Source organism: Strongylocentrotus purpuratus, unplaced genomic scaffold, assembly GCF_000002235.5.
Source record: "Strongylocentrotus purpuratus isolate Spur 01 unplaced genomic scaffold, Spur_5.0 spur5_contig_835, whole genome shotgun sequence".
Taxonomy (NCBI): domain Eukaryota; kingdom Metazoa; phylum Echinodermata; class Echinoidea; order Camarodonta; family Strongylocentrotidae; genus Strongylocentrotus; species Strongylocentrotus purpuratus.
This window is the reverse complement of record NW_022145541.1, coordinates 722,569-745,379: the sequence shown is the minus strand read 5'-3', so window position 1 is coordinate 745,379 and position 22,811 is coordinate 722,569. Positions and strand designations below refer to the sequence as shown.

The following is a 22,811-nucleotide window of genomic DNA, read 5'->3' as shown; positions in this document are numbered from 1 at the left end:
GTAAAGAGTTTCAAAGAAAAATTAAACACCAACAAGTCATAGTGAAACATAATGATGTTCGAAATATTACTCTCATGCAGGTAAAAAAAAAAAAAAAACGATGTCAAACTAAAACGTTGAATGTTTGAAAAATGTTAAATTAGTATTATAAACGACATTGTTAATACCAAAAAAAAGCAATCAATAACAAAATGATAAATATAAATCAACAACATGCATGTTTCTGTAAAAATAAATTGATGCAACCATTCCTGAAGGCATGTTTTCTGTGCCATGTCCTGGATGCAAAAGATAAAAAAGACACACTACAAATTAAACATTTAAATGCCTAAAGCCTAATATGCCTAAAGACCAATTATGGTCATTCGATTGCATTGTGAAAGAAACGTTGTGAAATCGATCAGAAAAGGTTGACCATCTAGCATATAAGTATTGGTGTATACTGCAAGGTTCTGGAATCATCAAAATTATAAGAAATTTGGCCAATTCTTCGTAATGTAGTAATGTGAAATAGTTGCCTCCTGTGGCTGGACCTGGGTTTGGGGCGGGCTATTGTTCGGTGTGCACTCAGGCCTCTCTTGCAATGGCTTGAGTGCACGCTGGACAAGGGCCTTGGCTTGGGTTCGGTTGCAAGAGGTGACAGCTTTCACATTACTGGAGAGAACATTACTGGAGTTACAAGCACCATACACAGTAAGATGTATATGGGACTACGCACACGTGCGTTTTATCTATCACCCGTATAATCACCGTCCAATAGATCATGGACAGTAGGGTCCATGAATAGATAAACTAATTTAGCAAATATATCAAGTAGTAGGCGGTTTCCCGTCAAAATGTTTATCATCATGTATTAGTCAAAACATATTCTTTCACATGATTGGTAATAAGAGCTACCATTTCATTTTTGTTTTCAAATTGGGGCGTTTCCAATAATATTCCTTACCTTTAGGCCATTTAAAAATATATACATGTTTAGGGTCCCCGCCCGCTTCCTTTTTGGGGGCCGCCTCCTATTTTTTATTTTTTTTTAAACATGAAAAACACTGCTAAAATGGATCTACTTCTGATTTAAAAAAAAACAAAAAAACAAATGTTGGCCGCCATCTTGAAAAATTGCCCGACTGTCAGGGAAAATGTACCGAGCGGCCATTTTCAAGGAAAAAAAAAAAAAAAAGGGCCTCCTTCTTATTTTTCGAAAAAACAGGACGCTAAACATGTTTATTTTTTTATTTGGCCTTAAAGGTAGGCGTTACTACTGCAGCTAGAAGGGATTAGACCACACAGCGAGCCAACGAGGTCACTGTGACAGGTGGCTATCTCATTAACTCAGCTCTCATTTAACATAAGAAAAAGAGGATCATGGGGGCTCAACAGGCACCAATTTGGGAAGTTTTCTATATAGAGGGAGCAAGTAGCTACAAGTAGGACAATGTGCCTTTAAAGGCATGGAGAAATTAGAGGTGTTTCTCGTGATTGGCAGCAGGGGGTTTCCAATTATTATGTACTGCAAAAGTGAACAAAAGAGGCCACTGTTTATCATGATTGACATGCGATGTAGAGACGTAGAGTAGAGAGGCTGAACAGATCCGTAATCAGCTCAGATCAGGCGCGTACGCAGAAGGGGGGGGGGGGGGTAAAACCCTTGAAAGTATGTTATTTGCGTGTTTTGGATTTTTTTTTTTTAAATGTGGGTGACTCCAAAAAGGCGTCCTTAACCCCCCTACCCCCTCACGAAACGAATAAATCGATCGGCCAAATTTTCAAATTTTGGGACAAACAAAAATGTCCTCTTACCCCCCCCCCCCCCCCCCCCCCCCCTAGTGCCTGGATTTGAAGTCATTTATCGTCCGTCTGCATGAGTCATCATATCAGCTTAATTTAAGATAAGTGTGATATTATTTCGTCGAAAAAAGTTTTTAAATTCCACGCTCGTATTTGGAGATGATAATTACAGTATTTCAGATATTATAGGCATCATTTTCTTGAAGCGCATATCCAGACTTCGTTCGGTAAATTTTAGAAGATAATTACAATCTTTCAGATTAATATATGGCATTGTTCTATCGTAAATCACTTTGAATATATGCGTGCTTGTTTTTTTAGATGATAATTACGATGCATGACGCAAACATCCCCTTAGAAAGAAGGGACATCACATTTACAGGGTTGTTCTTAAGGGATTACCTGCTAATCCTATCATAGCCCCTATTCAGGATCTGACAGTAATATTCATGAGCCAAGGGCCGGGAGTGATCTTCACAGTGTAGTTGCATGTGTAGTTCTGTGATATTGGCATTCATTTTCTTCAATCATTTTTGTCATTACGTAGGCTTACTCTTTGCCATGAAAGCCTGTAACATCGGCGATAAATAATTGATTCGCTTTTCTCTTTTATTTTCTCAAGTGCCTGGTGATATCCGTGATATTGGCATTCATTTCCTTCAATCACTTTTTCGTTCCGTCGACTTACTTTTTGTCATAAAAGCCTGTAACATCAGCGATATACAGTATAATTGAATTCGCTCCTCTCTCTTTTATTTTCTCGAGCGCCTGGTGATGACAGTGGTATCGGCATTCATTTTCCTTAATCACTTTTTTCGTTCCATCGACCTATTTTTTGTCATAAAAGCCTGTAATATCAGCGATATATAATTGATTTCGCTTCTCTCTTCTCTGCGATTTATCTCTTTTATTTTGTCAAGCACCTGGTGATATTAGCATTCATTTGCTTCAATCATTTGCTTCGTTCCGTCGACTTACTTTTTGTCGTAAAAGCCAGTAACATCATCAATGTATAATTGTTTAGCTTCTCCCTCCCCTGCGATCTATATCTCTTTTGTTATGTCAAGCGCCTGGTGATATTGGCATTCATTTGCTTCAATCATTTCTTTCGTTCCGTCGACGTACTTGTCATAAAAGCCTGTAACATCAGCGATATTTAATTGATTTCACTTCTCTCTCTTCCGCAACCCATTTATTTTTTCAAGCGCCGATGATATTGGCATTCATTTTCTTCAATCATTTCTGCCGTTGCGTAGGCTTATTCTTTGTCATGAAAGCCTGTAACATCATCAATATTTAACTGTTTTCGCTTCTTTCTCTCCCGCGATATATTTCTCTTTTATTTTTTAAAGCGCCAGTGATACTGGTATTCATTTTCTTCATTCATTTCTTTCGGTCTGTCGGCTTACCTTTTTGTTATAATAGCCTGTAACATCAGTTGTCTCCGCTTCTCTCTGTCCCGCGATCAATGTATACATGTAGTACAAGTTCTAGTACACACACACACTGAGACAAACGCAGTTAATCTGGCACACTCGTGATTGAAGGCATTGTAGCCAAGGTAATTACGTAATACATATTGTCCCTCGTTAGTTAAGATGATTAGAGATAATTGGATTTACTTGGAGAAAAGGTAAAGGAATGACCTGTGAAAGTGATGTCCTGAAACCGAGTACCGTAAGCAGGGACTTAAGAGGATAAAGTGTAGACTGGCCATTTGGGGCATGGTTTCAGACATTTTAGGCATCAATTTCTCGAAGCGCATATCGTTACTTCTTTCGCTATTAAATTTTGAGAAGATAATTAGGATGTTTCAGATTAGTTTGGCTTTGTTTTATCGTAAATACTTTTTTAATATACTCGTGCTCGTATCTTGAGATGATAATTCAGATATTTCAGGCATCATTTCCTTGAAGTGCATATATCGTTCCATTGTTCAGTCAATTTTAGAAGATAATTATGATGTTACAGATATTTTAGGCATCATTTTCTCGAAGCACATATCGTAACTTCGTTCGCTAATTTTGATAAAGATAATTAGGATGTTTCAAATTAGTTTAGCATTGTTTTATCGTAAAAATGTTTGAATATACTCGTGCTCGTATTTTGAGATGATAAGTACGATGTTTGATATATTGTAGGCATCATTCTCTTGAAGCGCATATATCGTTCCTTCTTTCGGTCAATTTTAGAATATAATTACGATGTTTTTAGATATTTTAGGCATCATTTTCTCGAAGCACATATCGTAACTTCGTTCGCTAATTTTGAGAAGATAATTAGGATGTTTCAGATTAGTTTGGCATTGTTTTAACGTTAAATATTTTGAATATACTCGTGCTCGTATTTTGAGATGATAAGTACGATGTTTCATATATTGTAGGCATCATTCTCTTGAAGCGCATATATCGTTCCTTCTTTCGGTCAATTTTAGAAAATAATTACGATGTTTTTAGATATTTTAGGCATCATTTTCTCGAAGCACATATCGTAACTTCGTTCGCTAATTTTGAGAAGATAATTAGGATGTTTCAGATTAGTTTGGCATTGTTTTAACGTTAAATATTTTGAATATACTCGTGCTCGTATTTTGAGATGATAAGTACGATGTTTCATATATTGTAGGCATCATTCTCTTGAAGCGCATATATCGTTCCTTCTTTCGGTCAATTTTAGAAAATAATTACGATGTTTTTAGATATTTAGGCATCATTTTCTCGAAGCACATATCGTAACTTCGTTCGCCAATTTTGAGAAGATAATTAGGATATTTCAGATTAGTTTGGCATTGTTTCAACGTTAAATATTTTGAATATACTCGTGCTCGTATTTTGAGATGATAAGTACGATGTTTCATATATTGTTGGCATCATTCTCTTAGAGCGCATATATCGTTCCTTCTTTCGGTCAATTTTAGAAAATAATTACGATGTTTTTAGATATTTTAGGCATCATTTTCTCGAAGCACATATCGTAACTTCGTTCGCTAATTTTGAGAAGATAATTAGGATGTTTAAGATTAGTTTGGCATTGTTTTATCGTAAATAATTTTGAACATACTCGTGCTCGTATTTTGAGATGATAAGTACGATGTTTTAAAAAGGTTAGTAGTTAACACTTCTAACAAAACTAACAAAACTAACAAAACTAACAAAACTAACGGGTAACGCTAACGTCTAACGGGTAACGCCTACACCCGTTAAATAAATAATTAACGTATTGCAAACGTTACACGCGTTAGGGGGGTTAGTTTATTTTGACTCATACTGTATGCATACATGTATCTCCCTCATATTTACATGATCATATTATAAATCTCTTCATCAATATGGTTTGGTTAAAATCAGAAAACTCAAATCATGACCATTGTTTACATTTTCATTATTTATATATGATTGTACACATGATTAATGTGACTGTGTCTGGTGTATGTTAAAGACTGTCAATACTACTGGGCCAGAAGGGATTAGACCACACAGCGAGATCACTGACAGGTGGCTATCTCATTAACTCTGCTCTCAACTAACATAAGAAAAAGCGGATCATGGGGGACGAACAGGCACTGATTAGGGAAGTTTTCTATATAGAGGGAGCAAGTAGCTACAAGTAGGACAGTGGGGCTTTAAGAGTAGATGGGTTACCTTACTGCAGCTGGTTTTGCCTTGCTCTCATTCAAAGTGGCCTCTGAGTCAAAGGATGGCTTCAGACTACCCATGGTAAACTGCTCCAATAGCTGCTTGTATTGCTGTCTCTCTTTTAACCTTACACACTGTCAACAAAAGAAAGTTTTTCGGTAAATATGTTTGTTCGTTAGTTTTTACCTGACTGCTAAGAAAGAATGTATATGTGGATTAAATTGCTAATCCGCAAATGAGAGTGCACATGCTCCGTTATTATAAACCAAGTCCAAGTACCAGTGGAGCCTTCAGGACACCTGACAATATACAAATGATGCATGCGCATGAGTTCATTATACGATCTATCCACGCTCGAGTTGAGGCTGTGTGTATCTATTGCAAGAAGCTGTAAGGCTGAGTGCAATAGATACACACAGCCTCAAAGAGGGCAGATAGATCATATAATGAACGATTGAAACATGCATCATTTGTGTAAAAAAGGGGTCTAAAATTCAAATGTAAACCCATAAGTTAACAAGACAGTAGGACACAAACATGTAAGAATGACAAAATACAGGACTTGTGAAAGACAGATCTTACCTCGTTGACCGTTTGTGTGTTGGTTGGTATGTGAGGATGTCCTCTAGAGGCCTGAGTAAGTACAACTCTTCTCTTGGGATGTGGGAACAGCTTATCCCTGACAGGGGTGTAGCTACCATGCTTGGACAGACCAGTGGCAGCCATAGAGGAGCTACCATGCTTGGACAGACCGGTGGCAGCCACAGATGAGCAACCATGCTTGGTGGTCGACATAGATGAGTTCCCAAGGTGGGACGTTGAACTGTGTATTGTTTGAGATAAAAAGAAAAAAATAAAATAATTGAAGAAAGAAGCTATTTTTCATATAAATGTATAACCCTTTGAACTTCTTTTTTAAAGAGTGTTATATCCCGAATCATTTGGTATCAGTTTTGTGTGGTATGTGTTCACGCTTGGATGAACAAGAGGCATTGTTTGTGAGAGTGCAAAAATCGACTTGCACAAAAGTATTCAAGTGAGAGAATGAATTGAATGCATCAAATGAGATGCATTGCATATGCTTTGAGCAGAAGCAAAGTCACACACACACGCACAAATATTCTTTGATATTTGATATGTGTGGCATGATTGATTTTGTTAGGGATGTTATTTGGATCTGCAATGACCGAATTGATACCCAAATCCCAATTGTTTTCAAACATCAAATTCAAGCATTACTTTGACACAAGGTGATTTTTGCACTCTCTTAAACATTGTCTCCTGTTCATCCAAGCGTGAACACATACCACACACAAATGATACTAAATGAATCGGGATAAAACACTCTTTCATAAGATGTATAATAATTTACTGTTCATAGATAATTTTTAAAATAATTAGCAAATTTCTAGGTGTAAACCTCTTTTTGACCAACACTGTATATGACAGTTCATAAAACGGTTCATAAAACCTCAGAAAAAAGTGACAACTAACCTTTTGTTAGGAGGTTGTTCTTTTGACACTGTTCTTGTTCCCCCTATCCCCTGCATGCTGTCTCTCTCTAACTGCCGTCCATTGTTATGAGAGTGGTGGGGTTGCTGCTTGAGTTGGTGCTGACTTGTGTTAGAAGCTGATTTATGATGAGGTATTCCATCTACGGCAAAGAATAAAACTGTTGAATGGGGTGTAGCATGGCAAATACTGGTTAACGCCTTCTTTTGGACAACTGCACGTAAACGAATGGACTTTATTATTTACTGTCAGCGGGAGCTAGCGTTCGAATAACGGACCAAAGTTTTCCTCACGCTTCGGTTTCATGTTGCACCATAGACCACTTGCCGATCGCGTCGTCCGTAGTCGTATTATGCCTGATTGGCCCCCGAGTCAGGTCACAGGAAAGACACATTTTCTTGTCATGCTACAACCCCTTTAACATCGCATCATTCACAGTATTTTCAAGCACATATGTACATCAAACTGGATAGAAAGAGCCTGGATCTAGGATCACATGCAATACCTACATGTACTCTATAAATTCAACATATCAAAAACTTTAGGTGTGAGGAGGTTGACTGATAGTCAGATACATGGTTATGCTTTTTTTTTTAAAGAGAAATAAGTATTATTCTTCATTTTAAGAAGTAATATAAGAAATATGTACCTGGTTGTTTGAAGTCTACTTTGACAGGTTGATTTGTGTTCACATGTTTACTCTTTACTGGCTCACCTGGTGTATCACTCATGACCTGTACCAAAGAAAACATGGACAAAACTAAAAGAACATTCTGGTTCACAAATAAGTGTTGATGGTGTAACTCTTCTTCTTCTACATATTTTTAAAGATAAATTTAACCTCTTCCTTCCCCCTCCTTATACCTTCTCCACCCTACCCCCTCTCAAACTCACTCACTCACTCTTTCTCTCTAAAGCTTTGAAGTCTTCCCACAGTCTCTCTCCTAAATTTCATTTATCTATTTAATTGTTGTTACAAGTTTCATGAATGCAGTAATTGGAAACTGACACATTACTAGCGAAAGATGTTTGTTACAGCGGAATATGCAACAAAGGTACATGACATGGGTAGGCCTACAGATAAACAAACCTGTGAATGCTGCAGATGGTTGCCATCTGATGTTCCTGGAATCGGTGAGGGATAGGTATTCTGTACCAGGTTTCCCACAGGACGGAAGAAGTACGTCTCCCCAAAGGTGGAGGCCTTCTGATGAATCCAATTGGCTACTTTCACGAGGGGAGTGGTCGCTCGAGACCGACTCGAGTCATCTGAATGACAAACAAGCAATAAAATCATATACTTCTAGAATCCTCTACAACATTTGTTCTATGAAATAACATCAAACCCGTAGTCCTATCATGAAATACCCCCTAGTCTCTGCGAAGGAAGGAGGAGTAGGGGAAGAAGGAGGATACTTTGAATGGACAGTCTGCAGAAATTGTTGGAAGAGAGAGGAGTGAAAGAACTGGGAGTGGTGCTAATAGAGAAGGCTAGGAACCGAGGATTGTGGAACAGCATGATCGCAAACTTCAATCGATATGGCACTGAGAGAGAGTCTTTGGGTGAGGGAGAAGTAAGATAATGACTTTTCCATATGGGACGATTGGTGGAAAATGCAGAGCATTAAAACAAGCCTGTTGGTCATAAAAGTGAAGATTAATCCTGGGCCATATTTCCCAAAACTTGTCATCAGTGACAAATGACAGTTTTTGTTATAAGCTACTGAAATCCTTGCTTATCAGCAGATTTGTGACTGATTTTTGTCATTTTTCATTGGAAAAAGGCTTTGAGAAACGGGTCCCTGGTGTTTGACAACACCTGCATGATGGTGTCAAGTTCCCCATGAGAGCCCACTACTATTGGTATGCATGTTTAATTCACTTATGTTCTAATAAATCACAAACCTCTATTACGGGGGAAGCGATTCTTACCTGCATGAATGGAATTCCTGGCCCTTTTTGGTCGGGGTGTCTCAAGGATGTCTTGACTCACATCATCGAGGCTGCAAAGACAGACAGACAGAGGGAATGTAAGTTTATCAGTCCTTCACATGAGTCAGAAAAGCACTTGTACAAATCTATTGTTTGTGGGGAGATACTGTGGTCGGTTATATCATTAAGAGGAGGTGCGATAGCTCAGTTAGTAGAGCAGTGCAAATCTGCCAACCTCTGGAGTTCAAAAACTGTATTCTTTAATCTCTTTAATCGACTGGTGTGTTCGATGAACCAATAAACATCCCCAAATTGCCTACATGTATGTGAGATGCTTTAAGGATACTTTACAGGACAGAATGGGCATTTTGCCATTGAAAATTAATTAATGAACAAATTTAATTTAAAAAAAAATAAAAAATAAATAAATAATCATTTGTTTTTGTTTTGAAAATCGTATTTTATTGAAGAAAATCGTACTGTCGTATTTGCTTCTAAAAATCATACAAAATACGACTAAATCGTGATGGTTGGCAGGTCTGGTAGTGGTCTTGTAATCTTGCGACCGGGGTTTGAAACCAAGTCGATGCGCTAGTGCGCTTTGGTAAGGCATGATATGATATCCTTAGAGAGGACCTAAAAAATCGCTCAAAATCGGCACTTTAGTGACAATTGATGACACCTAAATAGCATACATGCCAACATTTGAAAATCAGAAATCTGTACAAATTATGCTATTTTCAAAAAAAAGAGGAACAATCCTAACTCTCCTATTCAATACTACAGACAAATTTGTACAGGAAGAGGAACACCTGCATTAAAATGATAATTATCTTCTCCCAAAAAGAGGAATGTTCCTCTTTAATCTGAACAGTTGGCATGTATGAAATAGCAGTGAAACACATTTTTTTTAACTTACTGATGTTAAAAAGAATAATTTAAAAATTCAAATTGTAAGTCTAGTGTCAAACTTTGCTTACAGCTGCATCGACATGATTGTGTATAGTCTATGCGATATTTTGTGGTGTGTATATTTGTGTATAGAGTAAAGGAGGGGGTAATCGACCAGCTTCAGTTTTCAGCTGATTGGTTGGATGCATGGTAAAATCCCTTTAAAATACATCGCATAATAGCATATCGCATATCCCACACATACCATACCATGCCAGAGTCATTAAAGAACCACATTTACAATGAAAAATAAATCCTAAAATATCACATTTTAGCGATGTAATAGGCGGTCCCATTACCCGAATCTGAAAAATCGAGTATCTTACGCGTGTCTATAAGAAATATGGGTACCATAAAAGTATTTTTCAGATATCTCTGTCTAATTCAGATTCCAATGTTTTTTCGGCCTGGCGAGCTCCGGGGAGCTCCGGCGTGGGATACCTGCTCCACCCGCTAGTACTACAAATCAGCACGGAAACGCACGGTGCGCGCGCGCGCGCTTCCTATTGACTTTGTACATGCGGCCGAAAACTGGTTCGCTTTGCCAATAACTGACTCCGAAACAGTGAAAATTTAAGGGCAGGTCCAAGCTATTGTCCCCTCTGGGGGTCAAATTTCATCTTTATATATATTTAACAAACTATACATCATTTTAAAGCTGAAACTATGAATTTTATGAATCTGATAAAAAAAATAAAAAATCATCAAAATACGAAGAATGCCAAGGTCACAAACTTTGATTTGTGTTAATTAGCGTGACGTACGGGACATTACATTTTAATTTTTGTATCTCATTTGAATTATTTTTTCAAAATTAAATATTGTAGGACATGTAGACCATCATACTAGAAAATAGGAAAAAAATATAAAAACTTTCAAAATTAATTAATTATGCAAATGAGGTAGGTTCCAAAGTGTGATGTCCCGTACGTCACAATTTGACATTAATTTGTTTAATTTTAATTATGAAAATAATTTTTTTTTAAAAAGATATTCTAGGAAGTTCTAATTTAGATGAATACCTAGCAAAAAATAGGTTTAACAAAAATTACGAAAATTCTGTGTTGATTACATAATCAAATTAAGAAATGTGACGTACGGGACAAGTGTGTGACGTACGGGACAACCCCATATAAAACCAATGCAACATGTGAAAAAGGGAAATGACCAAAAGGAGAATATATATATGTGTTAGGAAACTTGTTGTATACAGGGATATATGAACATTCCAACTGGGTCCCTTCTAGGAATTTACTCATACTGTTGTTGTTGTTATTGTTTTAGTCTTAAAGGCATGTGTCATTCAATTATGAATATTTATTGATGTAATTAGTCTTCAAGCCAGACCCCTGGTATTATCAACTTTGGTATTTTGCCAGTTGATGTCCCCAACATTGGCAGGATGCTAAATATGTAAATCATAATAGTACATGTACATGTTATGGAGCCAGCTCAGGAATTTTGATCTCCTAAAAACTAAATCATAACTTTTAAGGAAGGATGGCCTCTCTCACTCTCACCCACTTAGGATTTTCATCACTTTTACATCCATGCATTTTTGTTGAATTACGCCTTAATCTTTTGAATTGTGGAAAAGGTCACACAAACCTTTAGGGTTTCAATTTATTATATCTGGTGGTGTTAATAAGATGTCTTTAATCAATACAAAATACATTCAAGATTTATATTTTTGTATCCATCTTTCACAAACATGTACATTAATGTACCGGTACATTAAAATTCTTGAATATATGACAGCAACATATACATGTACATGTTCTAATCTGTGATAAAAAGATTAGAATAAGACAATATGTTCAGCGTTATCTTTGAATTCCTTCAAAATTCTATGATATTACTATCAAGTAATTCAAACAAGCTATGAAGAAAAGATTTCATATTTGTAATGTACTGTATCTTTGTTCACAAAATATGATGTGCCGAGTGTGCCCCCGTGTTTCAAACAAGTTTTAATGAAAGTTTTCAAGTTCAAGTTCATCTTCTTCATTAATTATTATTTTAAAACATTTACATGTACATGTAGCACTGTTGAATGGAATGGATGAAAGAAATGAGAAAAGAAGCATGACTGCACATGATAGATGGGTAAATGGAATAAAAATGGTAATATAGTGTGTGTGTATGTATGTAATTTAATTTGTTTTCTTTATTAAAGTAATATTTGTATTGATTTACCTCATAAATTAACACAGAGGATATTGAGTGATGGTCAGAGGATCTAATTGGGTTCTAAAACACTCTAATTGTCACTGATTTAAGTTAAAATTGTTCATATTTAACAAATTTTGACGAAAATTCTTCATTTCAATGCATTTTCCCATCTAGGGAAAAGTTGTCCCGTACGTCACGTGTCCCGTACGTCACATACACACATTTATGTTTTGGTATAACAACGGAAGGTCAGAAAAATATGGTTATAGTTGTGATTAATGCTTGATTCCATAATGAATTAAGATATCATTACCATAAATCTCATAACTTCATAAATTCAGAGAATTTTTACGATAAACTTATTTTTGAAAAAGTCAGAAATTCTCTGGTCCCGTACGTCACGCAGCACATTAATTACATTAAAAATTAATTTATGAATTGGTCAGAACTAAAACTTTCCACAAATGAACTAGCCCATAATAGCCACAGACTCATACCAAAAGATAGCCATATAAATAATTTCATCCATTGTTATTTCTTGTTTAAAGTCTCTGAATGTCCCGTACGTCACAATCCAAATAGCTTGGACCTGCCCTTAAATGAATATTGTCATGGCAATTTGTGATTTTTTTTCTGGGATTCTTTTTTTGTTTAAATAATAATAATATTTGCTTCATGATTTGAACAAGAAATGATAATAAATAGGAAATTACGGGTCCAAAAAATAGGATTTTGTCTTCAGTGGCAGAAAACCCCCTCCTTTACTCTAGACTAGGTCTAATAATACCTTCCTCACAGCAAGCATGCAGTGCTAGAGGTCAATACGCATTAGTATTGACTCTCTATGCTTTGCTGGAGTGGGTCAGATCATGTTCATCCATCTTCAAGGAATCTTTCCATTTTTATTGATAAGGCATGTTATTGTGAAAAAACGGATTCAGTGTAATAGAATACCCCCAGTTAATCGTCTACTTTTATGGGTTGTCCGTCTTCCTGAGGATTTATCGCTCATAATGTGAAAGTCTCAGTACAAAGTCAATGTGAAATGCATCAAGAAAATTATCGCGTAGAGGTCTAATCGGTTTTTCGCATCGCCAATGCGCGGATCGGAAGAATCATCAGCGAAAATGCAGAGGATCCTTATTTTTGCAGACTCGACATGTCTGTCCGCGTTTACAAAGACGATCCTTGTTTATGCGGACAGTTCTTATTCTCAGACAGCGCCCCTACTGATGGCTCAGCAAACTGTTGTTAGGGTGTCTGAACGATTTTTCAATTTTCAATTTGGGATCGTTTTTCACCATTTTTGTTTGATATTTGAATGAAAAATGTTATCAGAATAATACATTTCAAATTTCAAGTCTCATCGATGTTTCTATCAAAAGTTACAGCCCCTCCAAAACGCTGGTATATTCATATCATTTTGGTCAAAATCGACGAAAAAGACGTCCACGCAGAGTGATGTTGTTTTGCTAAATTTAGCCAAACAGCTGTATCGCGCGATATGCAAGCGTATGCATATCGTACGCATGCTGCTAAGCCAATCCGCGACTTGCAGCTTGAGCTACGCTGTCTCCGCGACATGTGCCATTGACTAGTATGGTTGGCGTTCGTCGCACAATAAACCCGGAAGTGAATGCACGTTATAGTCAATGGCAATATCGCGGAGATGTCTCCGCGATATTGCCATTGACTATAACGTGTATTCACTTCCGGGTTTATCGAGGGAATTGCCAACCATAATTTCAGTCTCTATAATGTGTAATTGAATTTGGGGTTTCGTTCGTGCGCGGAGATGTTACGCGATGTAACCATGGTTTGGACTGAGCGGAGCGCACGCCCCCTAATTAGCTGATCCACCAAATAGCGAGAAGGGTATTTTTAAACTGTTACAATGTATCAGTTGTGATCCCTGGGGGCTAGCGAAAATATAATCACATAGAATTGTTCCTTAGGACTGGGACTACTTATCGATCGGGGCGTCATATCTCAAAAGTGACAAACCTCAGAGTTAGCCAGGACACAATGTTTAAATTGCTGTTTTGACCAAGATATTTTTAAAATTTCGGGGGCTACGCCCCTTTTGAAATATTGGAATTCACCTGCTCTTTCATATGACACCTCATTCATTGATTATCACCTTCAGGATCACAACAGATAAAGGTAGGGTGTCTGATCGCGCACCCGATGTTGTGTGCTAAAAATCTTCCCATAGAGATTACACGCATCCCTATGCAGCCTACGTGCATTGCGCGACCATGCAAAAAAAGTCAATTTTTTTTTTTCAAATCGAGATTCAAACCTTTATCAGTTGTGATCCTGAAGGTGATAATCAATGAATGAGGTGTCATATGAAAGAGCAGGTGAATTCCAATATTTCCAAAGGGGCGTAGCCCCCGAAATTCTAAAAATATCTTGGTCAAAACAGCAATTTAAACATTGTGTCCTGGCTAACTCTGAGGTTTGTCACTTTTGAGATATGACGCCCCGATCGATAAGTAGTCCCAGTCCTAAGGAACAATTCTATGTGATTATATTTTCGCTAGCCCCCAGGGATCACAACTGATAACAGTTTAAAAATACCCTTCTCGCTATTTGGTGGATCAGCTAATTAGGGGGCGTGCGCTCCGCTCAGTCCAAACCATGGTTACATCGCGTAACATCTCCGCGCACGAACGAAACCCCAAATTCAATTACACATTATAGTGACTGAAATTATGGTTGGAAATTCCCTCGATAAACCCGGAAGTGAATACACGTTATAGTCAATGGCAATATCGCGGAGACAACGTGCGTTGTCTCCGCGATATTGCCATTGACTATAACGTGCATTCACTTCCGGGTTTATTGTGCGACGAACGCCAACCATACTAGTCAATCGCACATGTCGCGGAGACAGCGTAGCTCAAGCTGCAAGTCGCGGATTGGCTTAGCAGCATGCGTACGATATGCATACGCTTGCATATCGCGCGATACAGCTGTTTGGCTAAATTTAGCAAAACAACATCACTCTGCGTGGACGTCTTTTTCGACGATTTTGACCAAAATGATATGAATATACCAGCGTGTTGGAGGGGCTGTAACTTTTGATAGAAACATCGGTGAGACTTGAAATTTGAAATGTATTATTCTGATAACATTTTTTATTCAAATATCAAACAAAAATGGTGAAAAACGATCCCAAATTGAAATTTGAAAAATCGTTCAGACACCCTAATAAAGGTTTGAATCTCGATTTGAAAAAAAAAAATTGACTTTTTTTGCATGGTCGCGCAATGCACGTAGGCTGCATAGGGATGCGTGTAATCTCTATGGGAAGAATTTTAGCACACCACATCGGGTGCGCGATCAGACACCCTACTGTGTTGCTAGAATTACCGGAAACTCAACTTCACAAGTAAAAATTTCATAAACGAAACTGGTAGTCTAAATTTTATTTGTTTGTTAATGTTATTTATCATTAATGTTGAGTGTTTTTTTTATGATAAAAGTTTAGTACAGTAGCTGCAGCAGGTTTTACAAAAATATTGTGTAAATGTACTGCAGTACAGTAATGCAGCTATGTGTGCATCCGCTCTCTATTGACAACCAACTTATATTACTACACATGGGACCGATTAATAATAATGTAGCCTCAAGTTTTCTTGAAAATAATCGATCTTATTACCTTTCTGAAGGACGTTTTCTCGATCCAGAACTGGATTGATGTCTCTCAGACCCAAATAAATGACGAAAGACTGCGTTCACTTTAGAAACCATTGGAAATGCAGCGTTTTTTCTCGCAGGAACTCGACTTTCGATTAGCTTTCCGTACAAAATGTCGCGGCAAGAATCACATAAAAAATCCTCGTTCTATAATATTTAAGATTAAATTCGCATCGCTGAAAACTATTATTTTTGTTCAACAATGTAAAAAAATATATATATATTTTATTATAATTATTTATTAAATTAAATAGTTTATTTTGAGTTTTTGTGATTTTTTAAAATAAAATGTCCATTATAGGCTTTTGTACCTGTCATGAATCTGTCATGAACCACTGAACTCTCACATCCCATCCTTCGAGCTTCAATATACACACACAAATTGAGTGTAATGCGATGTGGAATCGTGTGTGCGGTCAATGATTCATTAACCGTGGGGTACCATACTGCCATCTTGGAACTCCCATCTTAATGACACCTCAGTGGACTGAGAGCGGCTGCAGATACAGAGTTTACAAGCTATATGATATGGGTGAATTTACTACACGCAATTTTTTCTTCTAAAAACCCAAAACCGCGGGAAACAATTCGTCATTCGTAATGGTTTATTAAATACCAATCAGCCTGTAATAGCATGATCGTTCTGTCACTAAACAAGTCTTGGGCCAAATTGCAAGATCGTCAAAAAGATTCCTACAGCAAGAGCATGCCAAACCAAAAAGGAAGACCGAATCCATTTAACAACTAAATGATAAATGAATCAGATTTTAAAAACGATGGCCTAAGAACACATCGGGCCCCTCTTTTATTCTATTTATTCTGTACAACTAGAAGAAGAAAATAGCCTATTTAGAACAAATCAGTCTTTCACACTTTCAATCATTCAGTGGATTATCTAGGCGTCAGACGTATCAAGCGCATGGGTGTAAACATCCCTAACCCCCATATAAAAATAAATAAATTGAAAATCAAGAGAGACAAACGACAACCAGGGCTTCACCGTTTTTCACCGGATCTGGAGGGTGGAAGGTGCACCATTTTGCAATTGTTCGATTAAAAAAATGATACTTTATACGACATTGAAACATGTGGACTGGCGTGATCTCAGGTAATGGTGAACCCAATGATTATTTTGCGATAAAAAAAAACTTGATTTTTTATATTTATTTTTTTGGGGGTAGAGACCATTACTATTAATTATTAGTATTAATTATGTTATTATATTTGGTAACAAAGAAAATACATAACAAATCATAAAATAGACGACATAGCAAAATAATAGATAATACAACCACCGTTGGAACGTGAGGTACAAAATCAATTAACCTTTTATAACTGTGACAAAAAGCCTTCTGTCCCCGTTCCAGTGGTTGTTGTTAACATAATGTACTTTTCACAAATTATTAAATAAAACAAACTATACAACATCTTTTTATCTTAAAATTATTACAAAACCAAATTTCCCATCAACACAATGCTTTAAATTTGGGAGAAAAAATAAAAAAGGGGAAGCAAAGGAGAAAAGGAGGCGGTATAGAAAAATACAGTCGTCAGTGCATGTAACATAGAATGAAACCAAGCGAATAAGTCTGCATACCATCATCGTTTACTGCTTGACATTATGATCAGTAGAATTTTTGTTGTTGTTTTGTTTAATATGTAATTGTTTATCATTGTGTTTTGCAATCTATAAAACGAGTGTTGTAAATCAATTTGATAAAAATGTAGTAACGAAAATAATAAGCAAATACTTTTTTATTTTTGTTGAAATACAGACTAGAAGTAGAGGAAATAAAACTAAGACAACAGATGTGAATATTACTAAGTGGAGAAAGTTAATTACTGATTTACAGGAAATGCATCTACGATCTTCTTTCAAGTAAATACAGATATATAATTTGATTTCATTTCATTTAAACATGTGATTAAGTGCTTGTTATCAGTATTTAAGTATGATGTTATCCATGATTTTATCTGAATTAAGATTTATTTCAACAACAACAAAATGATTGTGCTTTTCTTGTTATAGCGCTTAGAGACACCGGTGGTAGCACTTTATAAACACCGTTTTTATTATTTGATTATTATTATCATCGTTCCATGAGTAGATGTGACCAGGGGCGTAGACAACGGGGGGATGAGGGGGATGCATCCCCCCACCTCACAAGGTGGGGGGGGGGATGGCATGTACAATCACCCCCCCCCCCCCCAGGTTTTGGGGAATGATATTTGCTTACTTAATAAGTCATAATGATGATAATAATAGTAATAATAATAATGATAACAATTATAATATTAATAATAATAATAATTATGATGATGATAATAATAATCCTCATCATTATTGTAATTGTGTTTATTGTTATTAGCCGCATTCACACGGTGAAAGCCAATTCAGACGGTAAAAAAAAGAAAATCTTACAAGTATTTTGTGGTTATCTTGTGGTTTGGAAACCACAAGATAACCACAAGATTAAACAGGCGCGGATCTACGGGGGGGGGTTAGGGGGTTTAACCCGCCCCCCTTGGGCGGCCCAAAAAACAAACAACAAAAAAAGGAAAAAAATGGGAAAAAAAAGAAAAAAAGAAAGAAAAAAGAACGCACGCTGGAGAGAAACCCTTTCAAGTGCAAATATTGTGAGAAGATATTCAACTCATCTGGTAACTTAACCAAACACATGATAACTCTGGATATAACTGTGTATTTAACTGTTACTTGATTTAAAAAGACGTTATCATGCACTGCTTTTTATTGTCTCCATTGTGTTAATAGATGCCAGGAAAACATCACTTACGGGGTTCAAATAAACACCCCAAAAAAAATCGGCTCGCCGCTTCGCGGCTCGTGGACGATGCTCTGCATCGTCATTATTGGTCAACCCCCCCCATTAGCAAAAAGCTAGATCCGCCCCTGAGTCATCCCCCCAGGTGTACGAACCTGTCTACGCCACTGGATGTGACTGCTCGCGACAGATTTAGTTGGAAGTCGTGAGTGGTACTTATCTACAAATAACATCAATGAAGTGATTTAGTGATATAGTAATTTGCTCACTCCAGGGGCGTAAATCCCGGGGGGATGGGGGGGGGGGGCTGCATCCCCCTGGCTTGAAGTAGGGGGGATGGCCTGTACAATCACCCCCCCCCCCCCTGAGATTACAAAAAAAAAGACAGAAAAAAAAAGGAAGAAGAAGAAGGAAAAAAATGTGATGGTTTCACTTTCAGCATAATGCATGAGAAATGAGTTGTTTTTTTAATGTATGTATAACTGTATAGCCTACACGTATACAGTATGTCACGATCATTAAGAGTAGTTGCGCGCCGTGCGCGAACAAGCACTTCATAAACTTCAGAATCATTTTTCGTTATTTTGCAAGGTATTATTATAGCCTAGACGTAAAGTGCGCCAGCGCGCAAGTACTTAAAAAGTGCAATCATGTACAGTAGATGCCCGGCTCCTCCCCCCCCCCCCCCCTTTCAGTGTTATTTAGGGTACGAGTATGCTCGTTCCCTCCCTTTGAAAGCACCCCCTCCCACCCCTATCTCAGGACTGCCAACATTTCCGAATCCCCCTTTCGCCCGCTTTTCGCTGGCTTTTCCTGCCTTGGAGACCCCCCCCCCCCCCCCCAAATTTCAGGTGAGATCTAGTCGATCGAGGGGGACTGGGGGGCTGGGGGCCAATGTTTTTACTTTTCAACATGAAATAATTCTGAATGAGCTTTCAAAGCTAGCAGGAGTTTCAGGAATTTGATCCCGGGATTCGATCAATTTTTCTATGATATTCAAGATATTTTATAACCCCCTTTTTACATTTCTCAGGAGTCTAAAGAGAGAGAGAGAAAAAAAAACCACCCCCTTTTTAAAGAAATCTCCCGGTGAAAAGTCAAATACACCCCCTTTATTTTACAATTCTCGGGCCGGATTTAGTCGCGCGAAATAATACCCCTTTCCGCTGGAGATTTTAGGAACGCGCATGCGGTCCCTCCGACCCCGGAGTGTGTGTGTGTGTGTGGGGGGGGGGGGGTAGATGACGACTGAAGTTACAGACCTGGCGTGTTTAAGACTTACAGTGGCCGTTTGTCTCTTCAGTTATTTCCAGGTAAGCCTGTACACATTCTTATTAATTTTATATTTGAGAAAGGATTTGGCTGAGGAAATCAAAGAATTCATATAGATTTAAATAATAAACACAGTACGTGTATCATTATATGAATTCCAGAAACATTTTTTAAGAGGTGTGAAAACTGTGAACGCATCTGATTGAGAGTTGTTTATATTTGTTGTTTATATTGAATGAATTGAATTGAATTCAGATAAATAGGGCTTGCTAAGAGTCGAAAATGGTGCAACGAATCGTCTTCTTTCTATAATATTTAAATCAAACGTCTAAGCTTTTCGCGCTTTGCGCGGGAGGGGAAAAATGAATTCAGACGAGAATTAAGAGTCGAGAACAGTACACCCAATCGTCTGCTTTCTCTAATAATTTAAGGAAACGTCAAGGCTTCCGCGCTTCACGCGAGAGAGGGAAACTGAATTTAGATAAATAGGGATTAAGAGTCGAAAACGGTGCAACGAATCGTCTTCTTTCTATAGTAATTAAATCAAACGTCTAAGCTTTTCGCGCGGGAAGGGGAAACTGAATTCAGACGAGAATTAAGAGTCGAGAACAGTACACTCAATCGTCTGCTTTCTCTAATAATTTAAGGAAACGTCAAGGCTTCCGCGCTTCGCGCGAGAGGGGGGAAACTGAATTCAGATAAATAGGACTTATTAAGAGTCGAAAACGGTGCAACGAATCGTCTTCTTTCTATATAAAATAATTAAGTCAAACGTCTAAGCTTTTCGCGCTTCGCGCGGGAAGGGGAAACTAAATTCAGACGAGAATTAAGAGTCGAGAACAGTACACCCAATCGTCTGCTTTCTGTAATAATTTAAGGAAACGTCAAGGCTTCCGCGCTTCGCACGAGAGGGGGAAACTGAATTAAGATAAATAGGGCTTATTAAGAGTCGAAAACGGTACAGCGAATCGTCTGCTTTCTCTAATAATTTAATGAAACGTCAAAACTTCCGCGCTTCGCGCGGGAAGGGGAAACTGAATTTAGACGAGAATTAAGAGAAAATTGGGAATAAAGGAAAATAAACAGTCATCACTGATGGGTAATTTAAAAAAAGGCGGGACTTTAAAGTAAAAGTGGGAGAGTGACTGGAACATCTTGGAATTAAAAGACTATCTTGGCAATAACGGGGAAGGGGTAGTGCAAGCTACAAACACAAACACCAACCTCTTTTACATAACATTTGGCTGCAGGAAGTTAAGAGTATGAACTAGGGGGGTCAGCGTGAATGAAAAACACGACCAAATTGACAAACATTACACTTGATTGACAAGGTAGGCATATTGGCCTGACACCAATAAACATTGACAGGGGCAAAGAACTTAATATAAAATACAAGACAGATGAATATATAGTATACGAGAATGAATAAACTCCACGCTCAGGATATTTGTCTTTCCGCACTTCTCTTCAAGGGACAGCTGTATATTGAATCTCGAGTTGAAAATTTCCCGTTTTTCCTCTGCTAGCCCGCTCCTGTTTCCATTGCCCGATATTATCGGATTGGTCGTATATACAGGAGCGGTTCTATAAGATTGTTTTCCTTCGGGGGGGGGGGGGGGGGGCTGGGGTGGCTTAAGCAAAGGAGGGATTTGGGGGCATGGGTTTTTTTTTTTTGCATTCATTTGTACATGTACCTTGCGTTTTTTTTTCTTCTATTGTTTTTTTAGGGGGACGGACTTGAGCCTCATCAATGCCCTCCGTCTATAGAATCGCTACTGTTCGCAGACTCATCGACTGTGGAGTTAAAGTTGGCCAGTATTTTCAGCTATAACACTGGACATTTTTCCGTAAGGATTTATTTTATCAAAAATCGTGGTTGCAACAATGTTTTATTTTCCTGATAGTAACTTGGACTTGGAAATATGAACTTCGGAGATATTCTCTACTTTAATATGGGCAGATAAAAGTCGTTTGTACTAAAACTGTAAAAATCCCCATCGAGACGACAGCTGGATACGTGTTCATGCAAGTTGTGTGATCATTATTTATTTATGCACCTGCGGTACATTCTATGACTCACAGGTGAAAGTATTTTTTTCTTCAAGAGGGCAAACAAAAGGTATTCATGGAGCACCTCCATCACTTTGGCAGTGATTACTTTGAAATGCACAAAGTGGGACGTCTTCATGTGTGACAGATCTGTGGATATTCTGAAGTCTCCGAATTAAATTCGTATTCTAAATTCCGTTAGCGGATAAAGTTAAAGATAGCAATAGTAAATCTGACGCAAATCCATTATCATGATAATCACTTTTCATTTTTTTAAACAACCATGATAGTAACTCACTGAGCATCCTTTTAAGATTCCCTCGAAAAACTTCATGAAAATCATGATGAAATATCCGCTTTGATCGAGTTTCAGCAATGTGAACGCACTTTAATGTAATCAACCCATAGGGTAGGCGGCCAAAATGAGAAATGTCGACCCAATGACAATGTCCTCCAGAAGGCTCTGTCGTGCTGTCCCAGTTCTGTCCAAATCGAACGAAAATGAGGAAAGAATTGAAATTCAAATTAGCACCGAAGTCTCCTGTATTTGAAGACACCCTTTCTTTTTCGACTGTTGTTTTTACTTCTAATTAATGACGAGTCTCCGCCTGCACGGTTATCCAGATTTAATTAAATCGAGGAGAATCTATTATTGACACTGTTGCTTATAATCATGGACCCGACTATCTGTCAAAACAATGGAGGTTGCCCCTGAATGCATTTCCTTCAATTAGGTTGTAAGATTGGATTTTAAAATAATAAAATATACATGACGTGTTATCATTTCGAGATCTGCTCTGTCATGGCATTGAACATGCTGCTCTTGTAACTGCTTCTCCTCGAATGGAAAGTAGCAGAACTAACAAACATCACCAGGGGAGTGTTTCACAAAGACTAAGATCGACTTTAAGTTGGGCTTAACTATGGCAGGCCGTTCATGCCACTGTTTGCTCTCACCGTTTACTGGCATTGGTCTCTCAAGGGACGTACAAATCATGGTCACAAATCTACAGAA

General features: G+C 37.7%; 1 protein-coding gene across 1 annotated transcript; it reads right to left on the bottom strand.

Annotated features, from left to right (window-relative positions):
* Positions 1-5,422: 5,422 nt before the first annotated feature.
* Positions 5,423-15,819, bottom strand: LOC105445298. Its single transcript, XM_030985235.1, has 7 exons — positions 15,655-15,819; positions 8,865-8,935; positions 8,023-8,201; positions 7,582-7,666; positions 6,915-7,074; positions 6,003-6,243; positions 5,423-5,554 (listed from the first exon to the last, which is right to left on the bottom strand). The coding sequence occupies exons 1-7, from the start codon at positions 15,744-15,746 to the stop codon at positions 5,423-5,425; spliced, it is 960 nt and encodes a 319-aa protein (XP_030841095.1). The 5' UTR covers positions 15,747-15,819.
* Between the last annotated feature and the right edge of the window lie 6,992 nt (positions 15,820-22,811).

What these genes read in the sequence shown, in the direction of transcription:
- LOC105445298 (XM_030985235.1), bottom strand. Translation starts at nt 15,746, where the DNA reads ATGGTTTCTAAAGTGAACGCAGTCTTTCGTCATTTATTTGGGTCTGAG. An exon ending in ACCATCTGCAGCATTCACAG is followed by an intron (nt 7,667 to 8,022) that starts GTTTGTTTATCT and finishes TCTTTGGTACAG; the next exon opens with GTCATGAGTGATACACCAGG. An exon ending in ACACACAAACGGTCAACGAG is followed by an intron (nt 5,555 to 6,002) that starts GTAAGATCTGTC and finishes TTTTGTTGACAG; the next exon opens with TGTGTAAGGTTAAAAGAGAG.